The following is a 17,237-nucleotide window of genomic DNA, read 5'->3' on the forward strand; positions in this document are numbered from 1 at the left end:
ATTTCCTCTAGAAATGATCGAGGGTGAACCCTTAATCTTGTATCTAGCATTTAAACATACATTGTAATTGATAGAGATTAGGAGGACTTAACAGTGAACTTTAATCTCAAATTTATAGATTAAACTTGAGGATTTGTCTGCGAATGTAGTTCACACTCTCTCGAGACTTACATGGGATGTCATAGAGCGTAAAGAGTTTGTCTCAATTCGGCCTCACGAAGTAAGGGATAGCGGTCCAAGGGATAGTGAAGCATTGTGACATGAGCTTCTTTGAGAAAGCGATTGCCCTAGTACAATTACCATGAAAATAAAAGTTACGTTTGGGTAAACACATCAGTGATTTTCTTTCTTTTTTTCTTCCCATTAACACATTAATTATCTTAGAACAACCTCTTCAGGCAAATCTAGCATTGAGGTAAGAAAAAAAATCACAACCAAATTATCAACGATTCATCATGGTGAAATCAAAACCCTAGGATTGTCTCAAAATTCAATTTCCCATCGTCTTTTATTTAATTTTTTTAATTTTACTTAGTTCCTTTTCAGAACAAATTCTCTCATTCGATTTGTCTAGATAACCTATTTTGCACATAGACTAGTACTCAACACCACGATCCCAGAGGACGATAATTTATTACTTGACGACATCGTGCACTTACAGTAAACATACATCATATATACAACTCAATACAACAATCAAACATGCACACAAGCACCATCGAACAACTAACTCTTAAATTGTTTATGTATATGAGAATTTGTTATTTTAGGACTAAATTACCAACTTTTTACATGGATCTTGCATATTTTACTTTGATGGGCCATCACAATCCATAATACTAGTCCTAGGCTAACAATGTACTATTGGATATCACACACACTCATACATGCTTTCACACTTCCATTTTGAGCAAAGTAGATTTATGATATTTCACCTTAACATTCATGGGCTAAAATGCAAGTATAAGACCATCTATGTGCTCCTAGAGCCAAAAATTCACCCATAATCTTCCACTTGCATTTTAAGCATTGTAAGTCCATTAAGGTGAAGTGACAATATCACCTTAATGCATTTCTACATGTCAAAATGCAAGTTTTAGACCATCAATATACTCTTGAGACTTAGAAACTTATTTATTCATGCTTTCATATTAAAATTTGATCTGTATATAGGTGAAAATGATCATTTTGTTTGATAAAGTTTTGTGTTAGCCTGTCTAATAAATTGGATGACTAGGTAAAAATGAATAACAAATTTTCAACTTCAATGCATGGTTTGGGATTTCTACTTTCATGTTTACTTAAAGGGATGGAGGGATAAATGATAAATAGATTAATGGTGAATATTGTTTAATTTATTTTTTTCACATTGTTTACTCTAAAAGATAGAAAGATAAAGATGAAAAAAAATTAAAAGGGTGAATGACATCTACATTATGCCTCCTTAGAAGAGTCATCACCGACTCATTTCAATCTCATTTACTTGTCCGAATCGTAGACCTACACAATTTGTTCGAACTGTCTGATCTGATTTGATTGACTCGTATGAACTACTTGGCTCGCCCATCAAACGCTTTGACACATTTAGGTAGTCTAAACCAACTATATTGTTTGGCTTAGCTGACATGCCTTGTCTGCCCAACTCGATCAACCAAACTAACCCATTAGGCCAATCCAACTCGTCAAGAATAGTGGCTATGCTCTCCCTAACTAAGCCAACCAATTGAGGTCAATGCTCACAAATAACATTAGGGTTGGATGTTAAGGCGAGGTGATTGTGAGTGCAAAGGCTCGTGAGGTTGGCTAGCATTGTAGATGGACACTCCTAAACTCCAAATCATCAAAATAAGGGTCTTTTTGTTAAATACCAAAGGGTATTCCTTTAGCCCTTTCTTAAATCTTAAGCCAAATATATAATTTTATGGAAAATAAATTAAGGTTCAAACCTATTTCAAAGTAAATTTCCTTTCTTGTTGGTGTTTATGGATGTTCACATTCCTTTACCAATCCCTTGTAGATGCTTGTTCATTTTTTTAAAGAAAGAGTCTTGCAAAAAGTTATACGTTGACCCCGATCGATCCCATAATCATCTGTAGAGAGGTAAATCAAGTATGCAGTAGGCCCACGGTAGGGAGGACTTACTTTCAAGATGATGATACTCTTGGGAATCGACCCTTGCCCACTCCTACAAACATTAAGACATGGCATGAGTAATCAATCAAGTAGAAGAGACAAGCTAACGATTATTATTCGATCTTCTAAGAAAAATATATGGGGTATGCAATCACAAAGAGTAGGGTTTTAAGTGAATCAAATGTTATGAGTAAGTTTTGATAAAAAAACTTATTTATGTTCGTTCAATATACAAAATAATTTATTAAAATATTTATGAAAAACGATTGTGAATCGTTCATGAACAATGTTCATCAATAATATTTACGAACAACATTTGTGAATTATATTTATCAATAAAACTCTTATTATACTTGTAAATAGATAAATAAGCTCTCCAAACAAACAAACAAACTTGTACTAACCAACCAAATAAAATTTCAAATGTAAAAAGTTTCAAACGATCAAATAAATTTCAATTGAAAACTCGATTATATTTAAACGAACTGAACTCGAATCAAATTTTAACTAAGCTGAAGCTCATAAAAAAATCAAACCAAACTTATACAATCATTTCAACAGCTTAGTTCATTTTAAGTTTGACTTAACTTGACTCGATTATTTTATCAAACAAACTTGAACAATATAAAATTTAAATTTAACTCGTTTATAGCCCTAGCAAGGAGAACACAATACAAAACCTAAACTAAAAGGAAGACACTAGCATAAGAATCAAATGGTGCTAAGTGCACTACAAAACATTATAAAGACAAAAATAATTTTAAAAAATAATATGATTCATCTTACCTTCTAAAGCAAAAGGTAGAATCCGCCACCCCAACAACTCGACATGATCAGTTCCACGACCATCTATGAGGAAGTAAATCGAAAAATTACAGTTGACTATACGGGGGAAGGCATTGCCTTAGCTTTATCGAGATTCGACCTTACCCACTGAAACAAGTCTGTCCGCAATAACCAATTTAACCATACCTCAGAGGTAAACTGAAAATTAGGCCCTTGACTCATCCAATTTACGCGTACCAAATACAAGAGATAAATCAGAATCTTTATTATTCAATCAGAATCTTTATTATTCAACCTAGCTTCTTTATCGATTCATCTTTGCAACTGAAAAGTCGAAAGAATGGATATATAAATCCATCTACCTACTCTTTGATTCATCCTTTGGCTTATCCATCCAAACAAATAGGTCACTTAGTGAATAGGTTTTGATATAAATTTAATTGAAATTGACAAGAGCTAGAGAACAACCACATTTCATTAAACAAACTAGATCATCTTGGCATATTAACAATATTTTGACTTCCCTCTATTTAATTCTTAGAACGCTCTTCATATTGGTTCAAATGATGCTTTCTTCGAGTCACAACACCACTTTAACTCAAATATTATCAGCAAAACCTGTCGAGAAACAAATCATTCAAAGAACAATTTTGCATCGTCATTTCTCTGTAGGGTGAGTGGCAACCAAAATTCAATCTCTGGATGTAAATTCACAATATATCAAACACCAAAGTGGTTTTAGGTGAATTTCTATTTCCTATTGTTTCTAACAAGTGGTGCTCCTACTACGAGATAATAATGTTCTAGTACTTGCAGACAAATTAGGGGAAGAAGCAGAAGAAAGCAAAGACACTGAAGAAGACTCTACCGAACCTTTCTCGCTGCCATTTGAAAATCTGTAACTTCCTACTACCTCCAATGGATTGTTGCAAAAGAAACCATTGAATGCATTACTACCGTCATGATCTTGAATGCTTATGCGGTGTTCTGGCATCTCAGCTTCGAGGATGTCAGCATCAATAGTTGTCAACGATTTCAACTGTCGATTTAGAGAGGCTATCGTCTTCTGACATTCTTCCAATTTCCCAGCAGCCACAGCAAGTTCTCTTTCCTGAAACAAAACAAATATGATGAACTTGACTAAGTATGACACTGAAGCTCCATTTAATGTAGAATGCCTATTAATAAGAAATTTAAAAGATGAGAAACAGCATTCTGAAGCACTATTGAACTATTACGGTACAAGGGAAAATATTAGTTAGTCACTGAAACATAAGATTTGACAGATTGATGGTGAAGGCAGATCATTGATAGTAAGAAGGTTCACCTGTTTAATCTTAAATTCTCGATTGGATCTTGAAGTTCTATAAAGATCAGCTTCTCGGTTAATCCTTAAGAACTCACCTTCCAGTTTATGACACTGAGCTGCATATTCTGCAGACAGTGCTCTTTCCTCGTCTACTCTGCTTTCTAGAAAACTTGCCTTATCACTCAGCTTCTGAACTTCCGAATGTGCTAATTCAAGTTGAATTTCCACTGACAGTTTTGCTGCCTCTGCAGCCTCTATTTTATTAGCAAACTCCTTTGCTGACTTGAGATCAAGCTTCAGTTTCATAATTGCTGCCTCTGCAGCTTCTAGTTTAATTGCATATTCTGCAGATAATTTAGTCTCCTTGTCAACTTTCAATTCCCAGAAATTAACCTTCTCCTTTATCTTCCCAACTTCTGAATTTGCATGATCAAGCCGAAATTCCAATGCCTTATTTGTTGCTTCTAAAGCATTGGCTTTTGCTTCTAATTGCAAAGACAGTGTCCTTCCCTCCTTCAAGTGGCATTCCAACACTCCAATTTTTCCATTGAGAGTACCAACTTCTTCATGAGCTGACTTCAGCTGGGAATCCAATTCCTGTCGAGCAACCTCAGCAATCTCTAATTCAGCTTGATATTCAGCAGACAGGACTTGATCAGCCTTGAGCCTTTCTTCTAACATAGATACCTCCTCATAAAGCTTTCTATTTTCTGAGTATGCTAACTCTAGCTGAGTCTCGAGATCCTTCCACATACCCTCCAAATCCACAGCTGTACTCGCTTTCAATTCATTGGCCAAGTCCATCTTTGTCTGCATTTCAACTATTTTATTTTCGGCTTCCATCAGCAGATTGCAAGAGACCTCAAGCTGGCAATGTGATTCTTCCAGAGCTATCCTCATTTCTTCTTTCTCATGTTCAAGTTTCTCAACCTTCTCTTCTAACTTAATCGATTTATGGTCCTTGATTTCAGTTTTGATCTGCAAATTGTTGTTAATAACCTGGCAGGACTTGTCTTCCAGCTGAATGATCCCAGGATCTGTCTCAGGCAAGGCAACGAGTCTCTCCATCTCAAGAAAATCATCCATAAGCTCAATCTCGTCAGAAGCAGCAATATTTTTTGAAGTTGGCTTCTCACCCTTAAACTGATCAAGCTCAGCAATTAAAGCAGATGCCCATGAATCTGAGCATCCAAGTTCAATATCTACACCAGTCAACCTATCTCCACTATCTGATTGACTATCCGTGAAAGATTCCACACAGATTGAGCTTCCAATTAGTTTGGGATCGCTGGTGGATGATAACTTACAATTTATATGATGTAGTCGACGACATTCAGCTTCAAGTTTGGTAATCTTCTTTATGCTCTCCAAGTGTTGCTTACTAGCCGTCTCTGCTGCTTTGTTACTTAGCTCCCTTTCTAGTAATAAAACTTGGAGATCTTTGAACAGTGAATGGACTTCACTCTTCAGAGCTGTGTTTTCTTTCTCAACAGTTTCAAGTCGTGCCTGAAGTCCATGATCAAGTGCTTTCAATTCAATTTTTGCAGCATCAAGCTGTGGTTTGGTTTCCGCAAGTTGTTTCTCAAATTTGTGCTTCTCAGATTCCCACTTGCATCCCTTATTGGTGGCCGAATCATGAACGTTTGCCTCTTGGTCCTCCCTGAATTGATGGCATTGGCTGACACATTCCGTGAGAGCTCTATCAAGTTGGCTAATTCTATCTTCAAGCGAAGTGTTCTTTTCGACTGCAGTTTCAAGCTGCTGCTTGAGTGTTATGACCTCAGCTTCAGCCTGTTCCCAGCCTACCAAATTTAAGAGTAGATTAAAATTCGATGTGAGAAATTAATGAATGAGTAGTAGCAAAGAAACTGCAGGCAATGTTTAAGAAGGAAGCATCACAAAAAAATCATGAATCTGGGACATGATATCTAAACTTCAAAACCAATAAATACCTCAATTATACGAGGTAAGACCATGATAAATACACAGATTAATCGAGGAAAAGAGAAATTAAAAGAAAAACTTGATTAGCAACTATAAAACAAGATAGTGATTCACATAACCGAGGCAGATTACCTGAGACAGCTTCTTCTGCAACTTTAGCATGCTGCTTGACAAGTTCCTCTTTAGCACTGATGTTGAGAAGAGCAGCCGATAGTTTCTCAGTCAATCTCTTCACAGTTTCATCAACTTCAGAATCACAAGTGTTGGATGCAACCTCTGGTGATTGTGCATGGCTAGTTGAAGTGTCATTTGGAGAAGCCTTCATTGCTTCCTGTTTTACAAAGAACATCCGTAATCATTGCCAAGAATCTTACGATAGAGCATTGTATCAAGTGGCCATCGGTAAACGTGAGCACACCCACACACCCAAAACATTTCATCTTAGCGACCGACAGATACTCATATCATGTATTGAGCATCTAGTTGCATTGTTCTTGAATACAGCTTGTGTATTAGTTGATTTTCCTTTCTAGTTCATATTTTATTTGTATTACAAAATAACAGATTATCCTTGCGACTAGAAAATCACTTCAAAATTTAGAGATACATGAAAATGAATCATTTGCCTAGATTCCATAATTATAGTAGCAGTCTCGGCTACAACTTCAGTTACACCGGCAAAATCATATTTAAAAATGAAAATCCTTAATATTTGCCTTGAAGTAGGAAGATCAAAAGACGAGACATCTCTACGAGAAATTAAGATTTGTTAAGAGAAGATTCAACAATGAGAAAATATGCATTTCCCTTTTTATGCTATGAACACTAACTATGGTAAAATGTAATCAAGCATATGGGTACATGTGATACAACATGTCGGTGAAGGATTATTTCCTTAGGCTGCTATGTCATGGTGAAGTTTTTCCCTGTACTATTGGAATTATGCAAACAATTGGGACTCACAGTTATTGAAAATTATTGCTTGTTGTTGTTAAAGAAAATTAATATGTAAATGTTAACAGAGTAGTCCGACAATTAAATTTACATATAACGGTGAAGAAAACAAACATGTAGAGCATGACAACTACTGATGATTAACATGGTTGTAAGAAACTACAATGTGGAAGATAAATAGGTTGAATGAGATTTTTTGAAAGAAAATCAAGAATTATTTCAACGATCATGTGATTATAAAGTAATCATTATTCTAAAGTTAGATCAACTCTTATCCACAATGCAAAAAGTTACTTAGCAAGAGAATATGGTATTAAGGATGTGAACAAACCAACCATAGAAACTGTAGTATCTGAAAAGATAATAACACATCACAAGTTATTATATTTTCATTATAAGAAGAGATCGCCGGATTAGTATGATTGTAAAAAGGTTCAAAATCTTGAGTCATACAGAACCAGATTCCGTTGATATTGTGCTAACGTTCCGATCTATGGTGCCGGTGACGAATTTGAGATGCTAGGAGGAAGGAAATGGAGAAAAAAGAAGATAAGAGAATAAATACTTAAGTTCAAACTTTATATTCAATCTAGAAAGATACAATTTTCACATTATATTTATAGACACAATCTATAAATAACATTATCTCAATTCATTTTGATGTGTGTTGCACTATGTCAAGCAGTAACAAGTGTCAGCATGCCATTATTAGTGGTTGGAGAGATATTACTTGTGTTGAATAGTATCAAATTTCGGTAGCTTTGATCATGCCTTAGAGATTTCAAACCATGGATTTTACTAATCCATTTGTCGTGGGTAATAGTAATCCTAAACATGTCTTACATGATACAAGATCAAACATTCAGCAAAAACGACCCTTCCAAAGGCTAAGACATCTAGATACATTTAATATTTCTAAAAAGAGGCATGTCCAGACAATTCCAAACTTCAACCAATGCCATCAAGAAACCATACAAGATGTCAAATAGTCTCATATAAGAGCATAGCGCCCTTGCAACATGAGAATGTCGACAGCATAACAACTGTAGACAAGTATACCCATGCATCCTGGCATTTTGGCGGCAACCTTCAAACATAACATTTTGAATCCGTATGAAAAAAACATGTTTATGCAACGATATAAGTAGGATTCTTGTACAAAGTTTCAAACCCAATCCTTTAAGCTGCGGGCAAGGAAGAATCATCTCACTGTAGATTAAAACATCTAAATTCATCCTCCACCTTCTCTTGACAATGGCACGACTATTAAACACATATTCCTGTGACTGCTCAAAAGGCCTGGAGAAAAAGTAAAGAAAACCAAGCCATGGTGACACTACTATGTTAATGCAATGTTGATGGAGAAAAAGTTGCACATTTCACCATTCATAGGAGTGAATATTTGATTGAGAAAAAGGCATGGAGAAAGAGTCACAAATTTCAAGCATTTCACAATTCAATGTTGATGGAGAAAAAGTGTCGCGAGAAGTTGGAAATAAGTTTTTTTCTCAATCCTCTATCAAAGGCCTAGAGCACTAAGTTGAAACCCAAGTAAGAAATTGAAATTTTCTAAAAAGGACATTCAAACTTTTGGCTAGTTCAAAGCCTTATTAAAATTTGCACTAGTGTATGAAAAGGACTTGAAAAAATTAATGCAAAGATTGAGAAAGACAATTGAAGATAAAATGAGGATGCAAAGATTGCATATATTGGAAGCCTTCACCTTCTCAAAAAGCAAGGTGTTATCAGCAACTTGAAAATTCTTTATAGCATTGAGTATAGCATTCCCTTGTCACTCCATGATGAAACCCCAAAATAATATCCTTTCATGAGAATTCTATGAAGAGCATCAGTAAAAAGGATAAAGAGATAGAATTTTCCTGTCTGAACCCTTCCCACGTGAAAACCACACACTAGTCCAACAATTAACTTTCCCTCTGTTTCCTTTGGCAAAAATGAGAGTTTTTCACTATTTTGTGATTTGGGCAAAAAACTCACCACTCTCATGTGAAATGGAACCCAAATCAAACTTAAAAAAGTTTTTTTATTAATTATTTATATTTTAATAAATAAAGATTTGAAATTTAAATTTACCTTCCTTTTTCTTTCCCTCCAAGAGTCAAATGAACAATATTTTACTAAATTTTCCTATGAACATTTCCTCTGTCTTTTTCATTTCCTAGCTTTTTTCTTCCTTTTTAGAGAAATCGACAACCGAAGACCTCTACCAATGAGGTAGCTCGAAATTTATTTTCATGGGGTAAAACATTTTGACACAAAAAAAGGCTTATTTTTCGATGTTCAAAGCAATAGGCCTGAAGTCACCAACAATACTAGAACTTGCTAGTTTTGGAATGCGAGGAGCGTAGAAGTAGTTTAAGGAATTTAATTGAGCTCAATCCTCCTACAATCAATAAAAACTTAAGAGAAGTTGATTTTACTACATCCCAAGTCCAAAAGAAAACTAGCATTTAATCTATCAAGCCTAAGGTTCTTTAGACATCCTAGTTTAATGACCATGTTTAGAACCTCAACTTCAAAAGATGGTGAAACCAACCCGTTTAAAGAACTCAAAACAACTGGGAACAATGTAATGTGGAGTGAAGCCATACAAAATTTTATGAACGCCTCCCATATGACACCTAAAGTGATCCAAGAAACCTTATAAAACTTGGACTCTCCTCGAATCACAAAATGTCAATGCATCAAAAAACAATAGAGCTTCCACAGTTGCTCTCAGTAGCAACACAGAGAAAGTATTTAGAATTATTCATCTTTATCTTGAATCCAATGTACCTTAGCACAATGCTAACCTTTACTAGTAGAATTTGGTCCGTCAACTAGGAAGACAAACCTCGCCACCAAAATGGCTTCAATAGGTGGGTGAAACTCTGCTGAGCATAAATGCTTTCCTGTTTATATCTTAGAAATCTCTTCTGATGGATACAGACCCTACTTACCCATTCCTTCAGCTAGTGTCATAGCTCGTGGAGCTAGTGCCTCACCTAACTTTAATCAACAAGAACAGAGCTGCGCATAAAAATCCTACCAACAGATCCAACTTTCAAATTTGACTCTTTCAGCCTAAAAGTATATAAACTGCCAACATTGAAGATTAAGGGAATATGATCAGGAAGAGTCACCATGAGACCCACAACCCTACTTCCATGGAAAACAACAACTCCAACTGCATTAGGACAAATGCAATGGATCCTAGCAAAACATAGGGAGCCCTCATAAAAGCAAGTCCAAGTGAAGCATGCCCAAATAAAGGCACATCAATTTATCCATTTATTAAATAAATAAGATGCCACTCTATTGTCAGAGAATTCAACCAATCATTAGGATTGGAAGTGCAGTTGAAATTTCCCCACTGGCCATAATCTATCCCCAAGTCCACTGATAAAATGGCCATTAGTGAATCCCTCCTCTCATGACTCATATGAGGGCCATACACATTAGTCATCCAGATAATCAAAGAAGATCGCAAGTCTTTAATACAGTAAGATAGAAGAAGCACCTATATTTCCAACACTCCATCTGAAAGCTAAAAAGACCAAAAAACTAACCCACTTGAATGGATTTATTTTATTAGTAATCCAACTAATGAATCTAGCAGATCCAATTTTATACGAGTTACAAAACATTGTAAGTTTTATATAAATGTAATCATTTTACAGCACTACAAAATCAATATTTGTCTTAAACAATTTTCTCTTGTTTTCAAGAAGATCTGAGATTTCTTCTCATAACAAATTCAAGGAGATTTGTCTCCTAACAATGGAAGCCAGAACCCATACCCATACTTTGATTTTGTGACTTTGATATTTCAAGGTTCTAAAGAATATATATATTTATTTGTAACCTATTTTGAGCAAATAACAAAAAAGATCACATGGAAGTATGGGTGCATCTCCTCAATAAGAATATAGAAGTGGGTGAGGAATTTAGAGAAAGGAAAATACTTGAATCCCTCAAGAGAGCTGTCTTGTTATCTATATCGTAGATTTCAATTAACAAATGCCACTCTTGAGATATTGGTGCACCCTATAGCAATTTGTTTCGCTGAGCATGCAAGTAAGTTATAGATCCAACCAATTACTTTTATGCAACTAAATAGAATGACTGTATGAGAAGGGCCAGGAACAAAAATCAGCACTTGGTTCTTGTTCTGACTAGAAAATCAAGAGCAAACATAAACAAACTTGAAGTAACAACTCCTCCGACATCAGACCATCGGATCACAGTAGCACAAATTGTTTGTTAATATGTTTTAGATGCTTCGTATTTAACATTATTGAAACTTCAAGGGCATAGCAGAGACCTTATGATGAAAAGACATTGTGTGAAATGCAGCGCAGGAAAAATGTCGCGCATGAAGTACTCGCTAAATGTTAATCCTAATTTAATCTCAGCGAAAGATCTACCAACTCTAATTACTCAAACATGTGATATCATCAGAAAGAAAGAAAAATGGCCCTTCAAATTTGCAGCTCAGACAAAGTAAACTCCTGATGCAACATGATAGCCCGCCAATAGCCACCAGAGATGAACAACTCTGTAGCCACATAAATAAGAACAATTTCAAACTTGTCACAGAGCTTTGTGCATTCCATAGATTCACTATGAAAGTACCGTGCTGCAAAACTTGGTCGCTTCCAAAATCCAAAACAAGAAAAAAAGAGTTGGCATACAACCAAAATGAGTAAAGTACTAACCTGGTCATCTGAGTATCTTTCGGAATGAGAGGATACCGATCCGGAACTCTCTGTCTCACCAGGGCTCTTCTCTGATGATTTGCGCCGCCACAACCAACTCCGACGGTCCATCTTGCAATGTCAACCATCAAATGAAGCAGTAGCAATTTTCCGACGCCACCTCCCTTTTTCCACCGCAGTCTAAAGCCCAAAAAATTCACACCTTGCCAGCACACAAAATGCCTACTAAAAAAGAGCTACGATCAAAGGTCGGAATAAAGACAAGAGACTGCAACTGAAAACAAATGAAAATTTCATCACAAGATCCATAAAGCAAAGTCGAAGAGAAGCTTACGGTCATATAAAACCCCACTTTTTCCCCCCAGTTCCATCTTTTCCGACGACTAACATCAAGATGCAACATCCCCCCCAAAAAAGAAACAGAAAGGAAGCGCAACTCGGATCAAGTACTTCTTCGCGTCACTCCAAGGATGCCGCTCCGCTGAAAAAGCCGTCATCTTTCACACCAAATGGACGGAATGCGAGAGGACACGAAATCGGCGTGAGTTTGTCGTTGTCATTCCGGTTTCTTCTCAAAATCCTCATCTTTTTCGCATGCCAAGGTTGGAAAAGCCGCCCAATGTATCAATAAACCTACAAAACTACCACCTTCTTCCTGAGGCTGCCTACGCATGTGAACAGGAGGGAAAAGTCGCCTCCTTGGGCACACTTTTCAGCTTTATCTGCGCGGTATTCAAGGATGGCTCGGTTTTTCTGGACGCTTTCAAAACGGAACCGGCAGCATTATTCCCGCCCTCTCCTAATTCCTCTTCCTGTGCTCGTCCAGCTGAGCTGCTGCAACCTGTAGTTCCTCTTCCTGTCCGCTCTATACTTTTCCTTGTTCTACTGTTCCTAAACAGAGAGCTCATGCATTTAAAGACGTTAATTTGGCAATTGAGGACAGCGATGGGGTCTGCTAATCTCAGGACTGGAGTTTCCTTTAAATTAAACATCTAAACATGATTCAATTGAAAATCGAACTACGGTGCTCGAGGACAACTTAGATCTTGTTCAATCTATCAAAAGATATTATAATATCACTACTGCAGTCCTTTAATTGTATCAGGACAGGACAGCAAATGTCATTTCATTTCTCTATCATTGGCACCATAAACTTCTACCTTTTCTTTTCTTTTTTATTTTCATTATTATTTTTTTAAGTATTTTTTTATTTTTATTTTTCTCTGTTGTAATGTGTATTTTAAAGCTCTTCTCATTTACTTCAATAAAAAAATAAAATCTATCACATTCTACACAGTCGATTCCATGATCATCTATAAAAAGGTAAATTAAGAAATTACAATTGACCAAAACAGAAAGTGGACATTGTCTCGACTTCGCCAAGATTTAATACTTGTCCACTTCAACAAGTCTACTCCATCATCTCTATTGTAATATATATTTTGAAGCCCTTCCCATTCACAAACAATACCTATAAATCTTGAAAATTATCTAACTCTTATTATCTTTTTTATTTTTATTTTTATTTTTCTAAGACCATATAATAATTTTGAACAATATATTACATGCTCTTAAATTCAAAAGGGTGGGTTAGGCATATAGTAACTCTAGAACAATTTAGGGAACACGTTGAAGTACTTGTTATATATGGCATTAAACTAGTTTGGGTCGTACATGAATTAAGGAGGATATACAGTGGAGTTCAAAGAACACCTGAGTGCTTATTTAAATCTAAAGTAATTTAAGTTCATGTAAAATTATTATATATCTCTAAATTAGACGAAATTAGAAAAGAAATCATACAGAGATTTTAAATTTGTATGGTAGAATTTATATCATTTTATTTCTATTTTTTTTAAAATTATAAGGTAGTTTTGACCAAAATTGTAATTAAAATTATTATTTTAGTTAGAGTTGCACATCAAATCAATTAGACAATGCTTTTTTATAATCTAATTAATTTTGAAGGTGACCAGTTCAGTCCTATAAAAATTTTTCATCAACTATCAAGATAAATTGAAAGCGCAAGCGATAGTCTACATAATGATCTAGTAGTCTCAGTAATTCTAATGTAGAAGTTAATTTCTTATACTCCTTGAGTTTCAAATCCTGGGTGCATGAAGAGTCCGGGAGCAATTGGATGATATTTTGTTGAACGGCTGGATGAACGGATAATGAATTTTAAAGGATAAATTTAGAAGAAAAGCCTCGACCTCATTCGGTCGACCTCGACCTCACTCGGTCGCTTACCTTATTCGGCCTCGACCTCATTCGGCCGACCTCGACCTCATTCGGCCGACCTCGACCTCACTCGGCCGCTTACCTTATTCGACCTCGACCTCATTCGGCCGACCTCGACCTCATTCGGCCGACCTCGACCTCATTCGGCCGTTTACCTCATTCGGCCGCTCACCTCATTCGGCCTCGACCTCACTCGGCCGCTTACCTTATTCGGCCTCGACCTCATTCGGCCGACCTCGACCTCATCCGGCCGACCTCGACCTCGTTCGGCCGCTCATCTTACTCGGCCTTGACCTTATTCGGCCGCTTACTGCCTCACTTGGCCTCTACATCGGTCTCACCCGACCACTCTGTCACTCAACAACCTGGCAACTCTGCCGCTCTATCAACTCCTCCACTCATCCAAATCTTTCAGCCACTCATCCCGACTATCTCGTCTCAGCTACCTCAAGTTAGGCACCTCACCCCAACAGCTCCTCACCAATATGATAAGAGAGACGATTAGATCAGTATACATAGTCCAGTCAGTCGGACTACGCCTCTTTCGACTAGACTTGGAGGGGAGGCTTCTGATCCGGCTCGTTACCACCCAGCCAAAGGGATAAGGACAACGACCAATTCCCCAAACTTGGCCCCCCTAAAAACCTGCATATTAATGCACCAGACCGTTAGATGAAGATCGATAAATCTGAACCATTGATATTCAAAAACCTTCAAAAGATTATCCTTACCATGTCAACAACCAATCACATGTGCCGATATCCACAAATAACGCTCCGCCTGATATTATATAAACCCTGCAGGTATGAAGGAAAAAGGGGGGCTCTCTCTCTCTCTCTTTCTCTTTATTTCTCTTTCTATTTCATACGCGCATATATTTTCTATTTCGGCTCTAACTTGAGCGTCGGAGTGGCTTGTCGGGGTCCCCCCGGCACCATTCTAACCCTCTATTTTTCCTAGTGATTTTCAGGTCCCCCTCTCCTGGCGATTCTTTCCAGGAGCGCAGTTCTGATCTGGCATACGAATCATCCACGGCGAATTGGCCGGAACAAATCCTTTTTGTATTTATTTCTTAGAACGTAAAAGTATTACCGTTCCTATATTATTATAAAGGCGAGACTCTTTCTCATGCAAGAAATAGTTTATTAGTGGATTATCTAATGAAAATAGTCAAGGACTGTGCGCCTTGGAGTAGCAGTCAGAAGCTGTGAATCAAGTAAAAATAAATGAGTCATTAATCTTGGTTTTAAAGTTGTTTTCCATTGTGCACTTTGTGTCTGAATTACGAATCTTCCAAAAAAAGTATGAAAAAATGACAAGCACTATTCACCCCTTCTATTGCTCTCACCGGTCCTACACTTAAATGCCAAGTTAGCCTCTATCTAAGTAATACTGTCAGGTTGGCTAGGTACGATTTGAGCGTCTTCCTTCTTATGAACCTGTCGAGGAATAGACACTTCCTATATGGAATGTACTTCCCCTTTTTGCGTTCTCCATATCTTCTTGAGGTCGGTTCGAACTATCTCTATGTAGTATTTTTGGGTAGCAATATGATTGCCGCTGATTGAGCTAACTCGATTGGCTATCGGGAATTTCAACTTCTAGTGAAAGGCGGAGACCACCACACGGAATGAACTGAGAGTCGACCTCCTAAGGATGATGTTATAAGAAGATAGAGCATCAATCACCGTGAAGGTGGTACTCTGAGTCCGCTTCAATGGCTCTTGACCTAATGAAAGAGGAAGGCTGATGTACTCCAGTAGTTGTATCTTATGTCTTGTAAATCTGAACAGGGTGGTTAGTATAGGTTGTAGCTCTTCTCGATCTATCTATATTAGATCAAAAGTTTTTTTTGAATAATATGTTAACTGAGCTTCCCATGTCCATGAACATTCTAGCCACATCGCAATTAGTAATAATGGCGTGAATCATCAAGGCATCATCATGTGGAGTAGAGAATCCCTCTAGGTCTTAGGGCCCAAAGTTTTTGAGAGGGTCGTTCTCTTGACATTCCTCGATGCTTATACCATAGTTCTCCAACCTTTTTCCATGGGCTTTCCTGAAATGGTTGGAGTCTCCATAGTGGAGTCAGCTAAGATCATATTGATGGTACTACGATGAAGAGCGTTGTCTTGATGGTCTATGTCATGATCTCAATGATTGTCTCATCGATCATTATGGCGATCATTATGTGATCTGGGGAACGACGTAGTGGTGGTTCTACCTCTCGTCCTGAGATCAAATAAGATTAGCATTGATCAAATCGATCTCCTAAGTCATTGCGCCAAGTATACTTGACTAATTAGCACTTTATAATAGTGGATAAACTTCTTCTTTGATGTCATTTCTTTATTATCTTCTTTATTATTTGATTGACTTTTTAAATAAGTTGTCGTTTATTATCTTCTTTATTATTTGATTGACTTTTTAAATAAATTGTCGACACTTTAAGTATCATGAGTGCATATTAATTTATTTTTTTTTTCTTCCACACATATAAAATATAAGAACTATTTAGATATAAAAGAAATTCTAAATATTTTCAAAGAAATATATTTAAGATGTAAATTATTATTCGTTTCAAAAAATTATATAAAATTATATTAATTTTTTTTTTCTCTCGTTGAGGTGTTAAAATGGACATACAATTCCAAACTTAATTACTCCATTTTGTATACATGTCCAACAATGGATCATACTTACGAACTACACAACTAAGTTATATCGAACTAGATTACGTCTGGTATATCGGCCTTTTTAAAAAAAGTAAAATAAAAAATACCCTCCTGCGTCGTAATCAAGATCGATTTACCTCCTCACAGATGGTCGTGGGATCGATAACTAGATTTCTATCGGCCTTTTTAAAAAAAGTAAAATAAAAAATAGTAAAAAACTTAAAATTATATAATTTTTAATTTGTTGTAATTTTTATTTTTATATTTAAAAAATTTTGAATTGGGATTTTTCATGGCGCGTTAATTAATTTGATCCATCTGACTCATCTTTGTCCAACCCAAACCACAGACCAAATCGGATTTAATGACACAACTCACCCTTTACTGACGAACCGTGTTAATGACCCGACCCAAAATGTAAATCGGATTGGATCAAATTGTAGACGCCCCTACTTCAGACTCCAGGCATGCAAAGTA

General features: G+C 36.5%; 1 protein-coding gene across 1 annotated transcript; it reads right to left on the bottom strand.

Moving 5' to 3' along the window:
* Window positions 1–3,597: 3,597 nt before the first annotated feature.
* Window positions 3,598–12,260, bottom strand: LOC141829620 (uncharacterized). The gene is made up of 5 exons (XM_074717136.1): window positions 12,179–12,260; window positions 11,845–12,066; window positions 6,305–6,503; window positions 4,247–6,030; window positions 3,598–4,030 (listed from the first exon to the last, which is right to left on the bottom strand). Exons 2-5 carry the CDS (start codon window positions 11,953–11,955, stop codon window positions 3,686–3,688), a joined length of 2,439 nt encoding a protein of 812 aa, XP_074573237.1. The 5' UTR covers window positions 11,956–12,066; window positions 12,179–12,260; the 3' UTR covers window positions 3,598–3,685.
* Window positions 12,261–17,237: the final 4,977 nt, after the last annotated feature.

The sequence above is a fragment of the Curcuma longa genome, chromosome 5, assembly GCF_044706935.1.
Source record: "Curcuma longa cultivar G26 ecotype Majalengka, Jawa Barat chromosome 5, ITB_CL_G26_1.1, whole genome shotgun sequence".
In the NCBI taxonomy this organism is placed as follows: Eukaryota; Viridiplantae; Streptophyta; class Magnoliopsida; order Zingiberales; family Zingiberaceae; genus Curcuma; species Curcuma longa.